The sequence below is a fragment of the Chelmon rostratus genome, chromosome 4 (assembly GCF_017976325.1).
Source record: "Chelmon rostratus isolate fCheRos1 chromosome 4, fCheRos1.pri, whole genome shotgun sequence".
Lineage (NCBI taxonomy): Eukaryota > Metazoa > Chordata > Actinopteri > Chaetodontiformes > Chaetodontidae > Chelmon > Chelmon rostratus.
In genome coordinates this window covers 8,385,528-8,398,757 of record NC_055661.1, presented here as the reverse complement: position 1 = coordinate 8,398,757, position 13,230 = coordinate 8,385,528, and the positions used below count along the sequence as shown (strand labels likewise).

The window sequence follows — 13,230 nt, the reverse complement described above, 5'->3', positions numbered from 1 at the left end:
AGTAAAAGCTTTTCCTTGAGTAAACATTTTCAGTACTCTAGCTACCCACCACAGGTTACTACTTAAGGTAGTAAGATAGTTTGCCAGACACGCTAATAATTGCAGCTTAAGTTACAACAGATTTTGTTTCGATTCTTGTACAATTTATCAATATTTCTCAATATTTTCCATTGGCAATATATTTCTTCTAGTCTTTTGTATAAAATGTACATGTATATAGTCAACTTCTCATTTTGTATTTTTTATTTTCCATTGCCTTTGCTATTGCTATTTTTATTGATGCTGCCTGTAACACCCAATTTCCCCAGCTGGGGATTAATAAAGTTGATCTTATCTTATAAGCACATTTATTATGTTATCCATTCCTTAAACTTTTGCTCTTGTGCTTTGGGTCTACGAAAAGGCTCAGAGTCACCACTCTCCAAACTCAAAGTGTAGCCCCATGCACACAACTTCAATGCAGAGAAATCGGAAGCTTGACAGGCCTGCCATGCCTCGTTAGGTTTGCTAAGCTATGACTGAAAATCACTGTTCGGGGAAGGGTTCAGCGAATGGTCAATAACTTCAGCTAAACTACACTAAGCACCAAGCAGCTAATTGATTCTGCCTGCTGCCATGATCTGATCCACATTCCTATAAACATCATTTATTGAATATGCCCACATATTTCAGTTTTGCTTTGATTTTATTCCATAGATAGGCAACTTAACACAAAAAGGAAATGCAAGTCAATTATTTGCTTCGTTCTTCATCACAATTACAGCCTCAATGGGCTTGAACATCACCTACATTATGACACATTAAACAATATATGAAAACGACAACTCACAAAGGCTCTTAAAGGAAAATGACACATGTTTACAAGCTGGGTTTTATTCTGACATTTTTCATTCCTGTTTCCCTCACCTTATTGGAGAGGTGAGAAGAACCCTCCATGAAACTCAGCTTAAGCCACCAAAAGCATTTACACCTCAGTGCCCCTTTGTGAAGCTTTTGTCAAGTTTTTCTTCAGACTGTGTCAGAGAGGTAACAACAACTGCATCACATTAAATTGCAATAGAATGCACAGATGTTGTCATATGTATTCCTGTTTATACTGTACATTATATATTAGTGTATAGATTACAGGTCAGTACACATTTTAAAATGCAACATATACTTCCTTAATGTCCAAATGAAATGAAAGGAGAATTTCTGATTTTCTGTCCTTTTCAATAAGTCACTATAAATAGTACATTTTGACAACAGAAGGGAGGACTAAATGTGATCTCAGTTGAACTGTAGGCTACTCTTTTAAATAAATTACAGACATAATCTGTCTACTGAGGTAAAACTGGTGTGAATCAAACAGCAGCTGTTATTTCACAGTGACACAACTGTCAAGCTAACATGTGAATGTGGCAAGGGTGCGTGCGTGGGTGGGGGCCACCAGACTGACTACGCCACCTGGGGAGTTTCACCTCAGGAAATCTTATGAAAATCTGACTTCAATTACTTGACAAACAAAAGTTGGCTCACTGAGACAAGACAGAGACCTGGTTCCAAAATAAAGCAAAATTTATCAATCGCAATTGAAACAATTAGTTTCTGGAGCTTTCTGTAGAGAACTGGGTTAATACAGGGAAAATTAATCAAATGATGAAAATAACAATTTTATTAACATATTAAAAGATTTATATAAAACAGTTAAATGGTTTCTTTTTAAAAACACTAATTCTAATTCAAAAATAACAAAGAGTGGACAGAAGCCAGCTAAAGGGTGTTCCAGGAGTGCAACGACTCACCCACCATGTGTGCTCACAGCAATTGGCAAGCACTGCAAATGGTGCACCACTGTATCCCAGTGAACTTTGACACTACAGTGAGGGGAACCCCTCTAACGCGCCTAGCTTCCACTATAAGCCGACTGACGCCACTAAAAAAAGGAAATTAAGGAAAACAATTAAAAACACACCAGTTGGTCCAGGTGAACATGTTTGTATGCATGTATGAATGTACACAGTGGCGTGCACAGACTTGTTGAAGGGCAGGGGCGAAAAGGAAAAAAAGGGCACATATAGCGTGTCCTCGCCACTGAAGAGGGCACTTTAGCACGCGTTTTGGCTCCCAGGGGACACTAGCATGCGTTTTGGCTCCCAGGGGGCACTTTAGAGCGCGTTTTGGCGTCCAAGAGGGCACTTAAGCACGCGTTTTGGCTCCCAAAAGGGCACTTTAACACATGTTTTGGCTCCCAAGAGGGCACTTTAGCACACGTTTTTCAAAAACTGGGCCACGAGGGGGTCGCCCCCCCCCCCCCCCCCCCCGGTGCATGCCACTGAATGTACAGTAAAGGAAATCAGCAATAAGGCAAACACTAGAGCCAAGGCAAAACAGCGGCTAACAATGACCTTAATAAAAAAAAAGGTACACAGGCTAACCCAGCTTTACAATGAGCACCCACAACATTGAAGGTGCACCACTGTAGGTGCAGACGCCAATACGACCAGGCGAAAGAGGGAGAGGAGAACTCAGGACCAGAAAGGAGCCCACATGTCACCCAGGGTAGACAAAGGCCACGAGGCCACAGCTGCCTTAAATACCCTCTGATTAATCAGGGAGGAGGTGGGAAGGGTTGGCCTGAACACAAGGGTGTGTTCAAGAACCAACAACCTGATGAACATAATTAAACACTGGTTTCCCCATCACAGTAGCATTGAGAAATTTTGGCTGCACTTTCTCTGTTATTCTTGTGGAATGAGCCCACAATAGCTTTAGCAATAGATCTAGGTAGCCTTCTGGAAGTCTCTGGACACGCACAGTGAGTTCACGGGCAGAGTGCACATGGGTAGGCAGGCACGTAGTTAGCCAGGCAGGTAGGTCAACCGATCATTTCATTTGGGTTGAATGAAATGAATGGATAGGATTATTACATTCCTGCAACAGGAAGCGGATGGTTTACTCTTTTTTTGTCAGATTATTTGATTTATTTATTGCTGTCAGGATCATTTCAGTAAATAGAACAAAAAATGCTTGTAAAATACATCACCAACTCCAGCTTTAATGTTGATTTTGCCAGCCAACTTTGTAGCAGCAGCTTGAGATCTACTGCATCTATTGTGTATGTGCTATGATTATATTTACTCGTTAGGTGATCACAGAGGGCAGGAAGGGACTGAATGGAGGCTTAACAGGCTGAGAGGTCTGTGTGGCCTAACAAGTTACAGTCAGCAGTTTGACAGTGAAGTTAAGACAACTTTATGTCACTAACTCTGCATAGTTGGGGATAAATAAAGTTTTATCTTATCTTATGTTATCTTATCTGTTAATATCATGTCATTGTTAGACTGAATCTCATCCTGTTCCTCCCTCTCTATTTCTGTTTCTCTGGCTCAGACACAAACCCCACCCCTGCTGGGTGTCACTTAAATGTCCACACTCAGGTAGTACAGTGACAGCAAATGCGATAATTATTTCTCTTTTCAACCAGCACACTTATCAAAGGCTAACTGCCAGTGCTAAAGCGTGCCAAAAGCTTCCCAGGAGGATATGCCCGGCCAGAAGAGAACTGCTCAGCATGTGAGTTATGAGTTCAACTGAATTCATTCAGCTGACTTCTTGTTTTCATAAATGAGAAATCTAAACCACACATTTTATATATTGTTTAAGTAAAAACAATTCAAATGCATGTGCAAAATACTACATGCTAAACAAAATTGTGAATTTCTATGCAAGCCATTTCATTAGTCCTATACATTTCTGCATAGACTATGAGGCAGAGCATACACAAAAAATGGTAGTTTTATGTCAGACATTTGTAAGCAAAAGAACCCATTTAACATGCTTACACTGTGGCAACTTTGGACTTAGTCTGAGGCAGCTAATTGAGGGTACATAAAGTCCACATTCTGCAGCCAAATTGCTTATTAACTCATACATTTCTTTCCATCCAAATAACTCAGGACTCAGGACAGTGTTTGACTATTAAAAAGAAATGAGATGTCAGCTGGTAAGAGGTTAAGCTACTTGGCTTGGCAAACTGTTCCGGTGACACTTCTGAGGTAGAGTAAATAAAACCTAAAGCTGGAACATAAAGCCATGTTGTCTTTTAATTTCAGTGTGTGTTGTGGTGTGTGTGCTCTGTAATGATTTTGCTTGAGCCTGCAGGAGAGCAGATGAAACACTGAAGGCTGCTGTTTGCGCAGTAAAGACCTCAAGCTGCTCCACTCTCCAGCCCTCCTCTCTGAGACGATTGTCAGTAGGGCGATACTTTGCCACCAGTGACTTCTTCACCAAACTAATGTGTCATGCACCAGTAATGTCTGATCAATGCCGCGCTGGTACGGCCTTCTTTTTAAGTTTGCAGCCACTTGTGAAACAGGGAGTGAGATCATGGGAGCCCTCGACGAAGCCTGAGGAAAAGGAACATGGAGGAAGTGTCTTTCTTTCACCTTGACTGCCATTCACTGGTCTTCTCATCTCTGGTGCCTTTCCTCTTGTAACCCACGAGGGAGGGAAGGGTCATAGGTGGAGTTCTGCCTCAGAGCGCTCGCTTAAACCTCATTATGCAGATTTCCTCATTTTGGGATTCTAATTCCTCATCCTCCATCTCCCCGCTGAGTCTGGAGTCAAATCATTAAAGGCTGGCAAAGGGGAGTGGTGTCAGGGAAATCAGCATGTCGATAAATCTCTGGAGACTCGTTCCTGGCCGTTTATCACTCACATGCACACACACACTAATCACTGAAGAATGACTTTCTCAGTGGAAGCTAGTAAGCTTGGCTTGCTTTAACTTCCTGAGTTAAATACAAACTTAGCAGCACAGCAGGTCGCCTCAGTGGGTTATTTTTGTAAAGGGGCAGGTGTCTTAAATCACTAACAGTACAAAACCAATGCTATGTCACTAATTCAACATCTTGAATCAATGTAGGGGCCTATAGGTGCCCCAATCAGTATCACACCACAGCTGACAGCATCTTCCAGCAGTGCTGGCTCTCAAATGTCAGTCAGCCACTACTACCACGGGACACGACCCCAAGAGCTCTGAAGCTCAGAAGCTTTCCACAAATATGCCAAAAACAGATCTGAAAAATGCAAAAAAATGTGCACAATATCTGCATCATTAAAGTTATTTCCTCCTAAGAATTCATATTTCAGATAGATGTGCACATACGCTAACTGACAGCACATCACAGCTAGCTTCCTTTACTGTAGCGTCTTTAATCGGCCTTTAAATAGGTACATACAAATCAGCTAGAGCGTGTTCTCGCCTGCTGAGCTGGGAGAGATTGGTGTTTTGCCATTTGAAGCTGAGATTTCATGAGAGAGCATGACGTGAGCTTTTCATGTTTGATCGTTTGACAACTCTGCAAATAATCTAAGAAAGGACCATAATGTGCAATTCACATGAAGAATCTCATATTTGGTCCATTGCACAGTGAATATATGAATATGAAACTGGTAGAGCAATAGAATAATTGTGATGCTTTTACATAATTAGGACAGAATGTGTTTGTATTGTGTTGTAATTACATGGTTTTCCTTTTTTGGGTGGGAAAGAGTGGGAGTGATGTGTGAATAGCAAAGGCCTATTTTTTTTTTTATTTGGATTTGCGACGGGTATTTAAAAACCATTCCAGGCTTTCAGCAGCAAGGCTTGCAGCACAAACAATATGAATTGTGTTAAATTTTAGGCAATATTGAATATCTGCACATATCTCCACATTTCAGCTTTGTGTCAAGGAGGAGCGGGTGGTAGAAAGGAGAGCTAAGAGGGCAGGGGGAATTAAAGAGGTCTGAGGCTGAGAGGAGGTATGGGATCATCACCATCATCAAAATCAACATCATCATTGTCACTGCTAAGTTTTTTGTTTGTTTTGTTTGGTTTTTGTATGTTGATTTAGTGTGAAATTCCTCTTAATCTTTGGTGACATTTTTGTAAATGAAACTTGCCTACATGTGGGGCAGATCAGGCAGATTTACGGGGCCAGTATAGCTCTTCAAAAGCTGTGTCCGACCATTTCTCTAACTTTCTGAAACCGACATTCCGGCATTCACGCCCAGAGAGTGATTCCATAGGTACAGTATGTGCAAGCTATTTCTTCACTTCACTGCATGTTCAAACAACATGTATGTGTGCCTTCCATGGCCTCTGGCTTTTCACGCCCCTTAGAGTGTGGCATGCTTCCAATCACCTGTATATACATTGACTATGTTTGACTGGGGAGACTCAACCCCCTAATCATAAATAGGAGTGGTTTAGGATAACATTATAAAATTGTTCTTGTATAAGGAATGTACAGCATCAGCATTTGTTTTCCTTTGTCTCTATTTTACTCTTTATTCTTTATTCGGATCCCTTTTAGCTTCCACAAATTCATCTCTAGTCTACCTGGGGTCTACACAATACAAGAACGATAAAAAGACAACAATCACAGTCACATAGCGTTGACAAAAATCCACAATTCAGGCCAAATGCAAAGATCAAAAAACAAGTGAACAGACTTGAACACACTTTAAGCCTTTATGTTAAGATTTTATATGTCAGCAGAACGTCTTCCATGCTGCCTTCACAAAGAGACATCACCTATCCTCTCCTAAGCCTCCCCCAGGGTCTACCTTGCAGTTAAACTGAAAAAACAAACGTTTAACCTCAAATGTGGATTTAATAGCAGGCTTGACAGGCCTTTTTTCCCAAGGGAATCCCTGACTTGTCAAATTCCTGCTTAATACGTGGAACTAACCACACTCCTTACATGAGCTTTAATTTCATCCTCATTGCACAGCTTCCCATTTTCTTCACGGGCACAGGCATACTTACGAGACTGCAAAGTTTTGATCTGATTCTCTCCAGAAACCATTTAGCAGATGGTGTAGCAACATCCACGATTCGCTATTAAGACAGAAGTCAGTTTCTTTCCAACCAATAAGCTTTGTGACCTCAGCCTCAGAGATCTTTAAAGCATGAAGTGTCTGTACGCTTGGTGTGATGAGATGTGCAAAGTTTGATTTATATATATGCGTGTTGCTTCATATTTCATGGTGTTTTCTGTCCCAAACTCTCTCTCTTTATTAATTAGTTGCTTGGCAGAAAATTATTTGTCATCTGTTTTGCAAATTCATTTGTCATTTTCCAGACAAAAACACACCATGGATCCAGTTTCACAACTGTGAGGATTTGCTGCTTTTCCTTTGGATTATTTTAACAACAGCACATTTCATTTTTAATAATTTTGAGGTTTGTGCTGTTGGTTGGACAAAGCAAGCATTGCGACGGTGTCACTGTGGGTTCTGGGTAATTGTGATGGCAATTCTTACTGTTTTCAGAATTTTTACAAACCAAGCAATAAGTCGATTAATGGAGAAAATAATGTAAATAATCAATAATAATAAGTAGTAATTTTATCTTAACAGTAAGCTGAACTCTCAGTCTGATGAACGATAGAGGCATAAACAACAATTATTCAAAACAGCATCACTTTTTTTTTCAGTTTGCTTTGGCCTCTTGCTGCACGATGGTCACAATAAGCAGAGAAAGGAAAAATAAACAAGTACTGTCCGTGAAGAATCTTAATTCACAATAAAAAATATGCAAAATATATTTGTCGATGAAAAAAAAAGAGCTTATGAGTGTTTGAAATGATGGTTTTGGAGGAGGGGCTACAATGTATCCAGTTTCACCAGCACCTCTGTGAGCTGCACCCCTGGCCTGAATTCTTCACTTCGACATTTACTGATTTGACAAGTCACATCTGTTTTCATACTCAGTGCATTCAGTCACAGGTCAGTGGTTGTAATTGTAATATTGTGTCTCTGTACATATATGTATGCAAATGCTGTTTATGTCTACTTTTTTAGGAGGGTTGGATTGTACATGTAATAAGCCTTTTGTTTATTGATAGACATTACACAAGGGTTATGTAGAAGTTTTGTAGTTTCCTTTTAGTTGATAGAGATCAGATTGAATCCAGTCAGTCACGTCAGATTACACAGTGACATCTTTTCAGGCCAGAAAAAAGTGTCAAAATGTCCACTGAAACCATCCAAACCTTTTTCAGCCGCCTCTCAAGTCTTCAGGGGATGACAGCTTGATATTCACAAATTTTGGGTGCAGTGCCATCATAAATCCAGAGGTCTGCGGTACACTGTGTCTTTGTGTTTGCCAGGTTTGAAGTTGAACTGTCTCAACATGTCAGACTCGACTAGAACTATTCAACACGTGGGGGAGGTACTGAAGTCTCGCAGGGATTGTGATCCAGAGAACTTGGCTACATTCTATGATGAATGGGCAACAGACTATGAACAGGTCAGTTACATTTTGATATTACTTGAAAGTGTGATTGTTTTTTTAACTTAGTTAGGGACTGTGCAATTAAAAGAGTGAGGCTTGCTCTCATTCATCCTCATAGAAACTGTTTCAACCTCTACTTTTACTGTCTCTACATTGTGCATTCTTGCACTGACTCTGTGCACTGTTTTGCCTTGTTTCTTTCTTTTCTTCTGCACTTATTTTGCCCTTTTGCACCTTACATTGCCTGCCTTGTTTCTGCTGCTTGAATGTTAAATGTGGCACCATTGGCCCCACAGAAACAACATTTTATCCCTACTGTGTACATCGATATGGATGGGTTGACAATGAAGTTGTCTTGAGTCTTGAGTGTAGGTAAGAAAAGGTAGGGTTGTCTACATTTTGTCGTTGCTCAGGGAAGAAATTGCATCTATACTGCGTGCATAATACTGGACCAGTTGAGCAAGTCCCACTCATATCATGGCCCCTTGCCAACAAACTGTCATATATAATTACATTTCAAATGTCAGCTGACTTTCCCAGCGGCAATAGGATGCATTTCACAACTTCTTCTTTCCCACACAGACAGTGGGTCTCTCGTACCCCCCCCCCCCCCCCATCCCTCTTTCACATGCAAACATACAAAAACGCAGCTGTCAGTGTTCATCTTCCGCGTTGTTTAATGTAACCCTGTGTCTAAACACATACTCTTTCTGTATTCCTGTGTGATTTATGTTCTACGTCCTGCTATCACATGCATGCAATCTCTTTTGCAATGTTTCATTTTTATTTTCTTTATGTACTAAACCTATGTGTATACATTTTTCTACTGTGATATATATATATATATATATATATGTTTATCTACTGGGCAATACAGCAAGACACTGTACTTAATTTATCAATATATCAAAATTTTCCCATGGAAATATATTTTTATAGTCTTATTATTGTATTTTGTATTTTTTATTATCTTATTATTCGTGCTACTATTGCTTGCTGCCTGTAACATCCTAATTTCCCCAGCAGCGGATTAATAAAGTTAGATTTTACCTTACCTTATGTAATCTTATCTTATCTTATCTTATCTCTAATTCCCATTCACAGTCTTATGACAAATTCTAAATGAAGCAAATGTGTCACATAACTGCTGACTAAAGCGTATGATGGGTTGGATTCGATTGAAGGGTTTATATGTTTGATCTTAGTGTCTTTGTTTCTTAACATCGTGTCTTCAACAGGATGTCAACATCTTGGACTACCAAGGACCAGATCTGGTTGCAGAATTAATTTCTTCCAACTTCAGTGGGAATCGAGAAGCAGCCCTGGTTTTGGATGTCGCATGCGGGCCTGGACAGATAGCTAAACTGGTGAGTACACAACTGCTAATCATCAATACAAAGACAATGTAACGTCAGAGCAAAAATTCTGAATGTCAGGTTAGATTAACCTTCCCCTTCACCTAGCAACCTCAAACTCCTCAACAAGGTAGCTGCTGTAAGAACAGTCGGAGCTGCTGTAACAGGCTGCCACTCTTGTTGAAACCAGTTTTACTTTGCCCTGTTGCTGGTTGGAAAACTACTTGCTCTGTGTGCAGCAGGAAATCAGATCTGATTTCTTTATCAGAACAAATTGTTTGCATTGTAAACAGATGCTGCAGTTGTTATTTCTGACAAAGAAGCTGATTGTTTTTTTACAAGACAAAAAATGTCTGAGTGGTAGCAAATGGACCTGATGGACCATTCAGTCCATCAGGCTTGTTTGTGTGCTCCTCTGCTGTGCATAGATGAGTGAACTCAGCTTCAAACGCTTTGTGGGGATCGACTGCAGTAAAGGAATGCTGGAGGAAGCGGCTAAAACTGGTCTCTATGAGGATCTCAAACTGGTCAATCTGGGAACTGAACCGCTGCCTGCACAAGCTGGTACGATATATACACATTCATGCAGTCATATTAGTTACATTCATGTTAAAATGTGAATAAGATCTGATCATGGCCTTGTCTGGAATCTCATCTGGTCTTTTTGATTTATTTCCACTCCAATCCTCCTCCACCATACATGTGCCGTTGCCTTCCTTCTTCCCTACTTCCTCCTTTCCTCTCTGCATCATTCGTTCCCTCCCTCCTCATCCTCTCCTGCTTCAGATACGGTTGATGTGGTGGCCATGGTCGGTGCTCTGCAACCCAATCTTGTACCATTCAGCGTTTTGAGGGAGTTTTGCCACGTCACTAAACCAGGTAACCAGCTGCAGCTCCAACAGGCTTCGTGCTGCCGTTCTTGTGCACTCTTTTTTTTTTCCTGCAGTTGATATTTTGAAAAACATTTGAAAAATGTTTGTTCCTGTTTTCAAATGATTTTAAAATGGATTTGAAGACAACTTGACTTGATTGCCACATCAAATCACGGCAGGTGTTATATGGTTATATGGTATTGCTGTATATACTCTTTTTGTACAATACTTTTTATTACTACTGTTTGCTATTTTTTATATTTTATTATTATGTATATAATTTTTACTGCTTGCTATTTTGATATTTTATTATGTATAGTTTGTTCTTTACAGTTCACAAATTTTCACTTATTTCACTGTGTGTAATGCTGCTGCTGCACTGCCGCCCACCAAAACAAAGACTTCAATGGCTTTTTGCCTTTTCTTCCAGGTGGCTTGATTTGTGTCACAAAGGCTCAACACAAAACTGATCCTGAAGGCTTCACTGCTCTTGTGGAGAAAGAGTTCAAGCTCCTGGAGGACGAAGGACTGTGGTGCTCCGTAGATGTCAAGAAGTCTGACCGATACATTAGAGATGCAAGTCTGGCTGGCCAGAAAGATAAGCAGGATGTGGGATTTACCAGTGGAACTGCTTACCTGTTCAGGAAACCTCTCGTGTGATGCTGCAGTGTGGGAATCAGAATCAATGGCCCAAATCAGATTTTTATTTCCAGTCCCATAATTCATGTTTGATGTATTTGCCATACTGTGAATGTGATCTGTGAAATAAACATTGGTTGAAATGATGCAAAGAAGACATCTTGTTTTTGACTTCAAACAATGCTACATGCCAGTAACATGCCTCCAACAGAGCCACCGAAGCTATCACTGTTGTGTTCAAATATTCTCTTGGTGTACACTACATATGCATTTGTCCCTGTCAAGAAAATTGTGATAGATTACACATTATACGCATCACTGTTGCTGTTTCTCCATTTATTTATTTAGGTCTACCATTTTCCATTAGGTTAATTTAAACACAAGATACTTGTGCTCAAAAAGAGGATTCATTCTCAGTGAAGAACCTTGGAGCTCTAATCTGCCTCTATACATGCCAAAGAGCAGTGATTCCTAACACGTCTCTGGGGGTCATCAGGTGGAAACCTCCCTTCAACAGTGTTTCGCCTACTTAGTCCCACTACACCTCCAGGAGGTTAGGCAGTGAACTCCGGCGTCCCAGAGTCACCCCCCCCTAGTGCCAGTTCACACTGCTCCTACACAATCCAAACAGCACTGCCACGTTCAACTGACCCAGAGATGCTCCAGGTAGTGGCCAGTACCGATGCTACCATTTAACTATTGCTAATGCTAATGCTAACCGCTAAGAAGAACAGAAGAAGACAATACAGTTCCGATGCTACCATTTAGCTAATGTTAAGTGCTAACCGCTACCTGCTAAGAGGAACAGAAGAAGAAAATAAAGCTAGATTCACCTATACTGTAAATGTTAACTGCTAACTAACTGCTAAGAAACTATCATACTACCATTGCTTTAGCTATTGTTAGCTGCTACAATGCTACCACAGGCCTAGATGCCACATGTAACTGCCGATTGCCACACTACCATCATCTACCCCTGCCTCTCACCAACTGCACCAATAAAAGCGGGGTGGGAATACAAACCCTGGTTCGGGTAGGGGGTAGAAAATAAAGAGGTAGAGTCAAAGATGAAAGTAGGGATTGGATACAGACCCTTGTTCGGGTAGGGGGTAGAAAATTTAGAGGGTGCTGAAGGTGGAGGCCTAAACCACAGACTAGATTCAACAGGGCTGGACTCAGCTGTTTGCCTGCATCTCAAGGAGAAAGCACACTCCTTTGAGGATAAAAATGTGCATATTCTGGACAGAGAAGACAGATGGTTTGAAAGAGGAGTACGAGAAGCCATCTATGTCAAGGTTGAAAAACCATCTCTGAACAGAGGGGGAGGTCTGAGACACCACCTCTCTCCCGCATACAATGCTGTCCTTTCATCTCTCCCAAAAAGATTCAAAGATTTAGCCTCTGAGGATAAACAACAAAGCCATTCACACATGGCTCCAGGAGCCTCCTAATGACAACAATGAGACACTAACGAGGCAAACGACTGTCGTTGACATCCAAGGGTTGCACCCCACCCCGCCTTAATGGGGGGATCGTTTGCCTCACAATAGAGTGATACCATTCTTGATTTTGGGGTTGGCCTCACTCAGGGGATAAATACTTGAACCTAACACCATTGCATTGGACTAGAGCTGTCCTATCTAGTCTGGTTGCGTACGAACTGATGAAGCCTGCTCGGATGAGAGGCGAAACGTCTTCTAAGACAAACGGACGAGGTCCAGTTGCGAACGATTGAATGCCCTAAAGCCTAGATTCAACAGCCTTTTCTAACATTTCCTTCAAGAAGCAACAAACCCTACCATTTCCTTCAAAAAGCAAACAAAGCAGGAAAACAAACCCTAACATTTCCTTCAAGAAGCAAACAAAGCAGGAAAACAACCAAAAAGATCAAAAAACAAGCCAACTCTGTATCTTACAACACAAACTCACCTGAATAGGCCGCATGGTCCCAAAGAGAGACTCTAGCTGGCCACACCCCCCACCTTATCTAAACTTCCTCTTCCTGATTCTCTTCCTATTGGCAGAGTGAGAAGATGGGGCGGGGAAAGCAGAGCAGAGGAGAGGTGTCTTGTTCAGACTTTAACCTCTTCTCTCACCG

General features: G+C 41.0%; 1 protein-coding gene across 1 annotated transcript; it reads left to right on the top strand.

Moving 5' to 3' along the window:
* Positions 1-8,164: 8,164 nt before the first annotated feature.
* On the top strand, positions 8,165-11,153 carry LOC121605389 (methyltransferase-like protein 27). Its single transcript, XM_041935281.1, has 5 exons — positions 8,165-8,281; positions 9,505-9,633; positions 10,050-10,185; positions 10,408-10,500; positions 10,924-11,153. The coding sequence occupies exons 1-5, from the start codon at positions 8,165-8,167 to the stop codon at positions 11,151-11,153; spliced, it is 705 nt and encodes a 234-aa protein (XP_041791215.1).
* The last annotated feature ends 2,077 nt before the right edge of the window (positions 11,154-13,230 follow it).

Coding starts and splice junctions, on each gene's coding strand:
- LOC121605389 (XM_041935281.1), top strand. CDS start 8,165: ATGTCAGACTCGACTAGAACTATTCAACACGTGGGGGAGGTACTGAAG. Junction 8,282..9,504: donor GGGCAACAGACTATGAACAG/GTCAGTTACATT, acceptor TGTCTTCAACAG/GATGTCAACATCTTGGACTA. Junction 10,186..10,407: donor ACCGCTGCCTGCACAAGCTG/GTACGATATATA, acceptor CTCCTGCTTCAG/ATACGGTTGATGTGGTGGCC.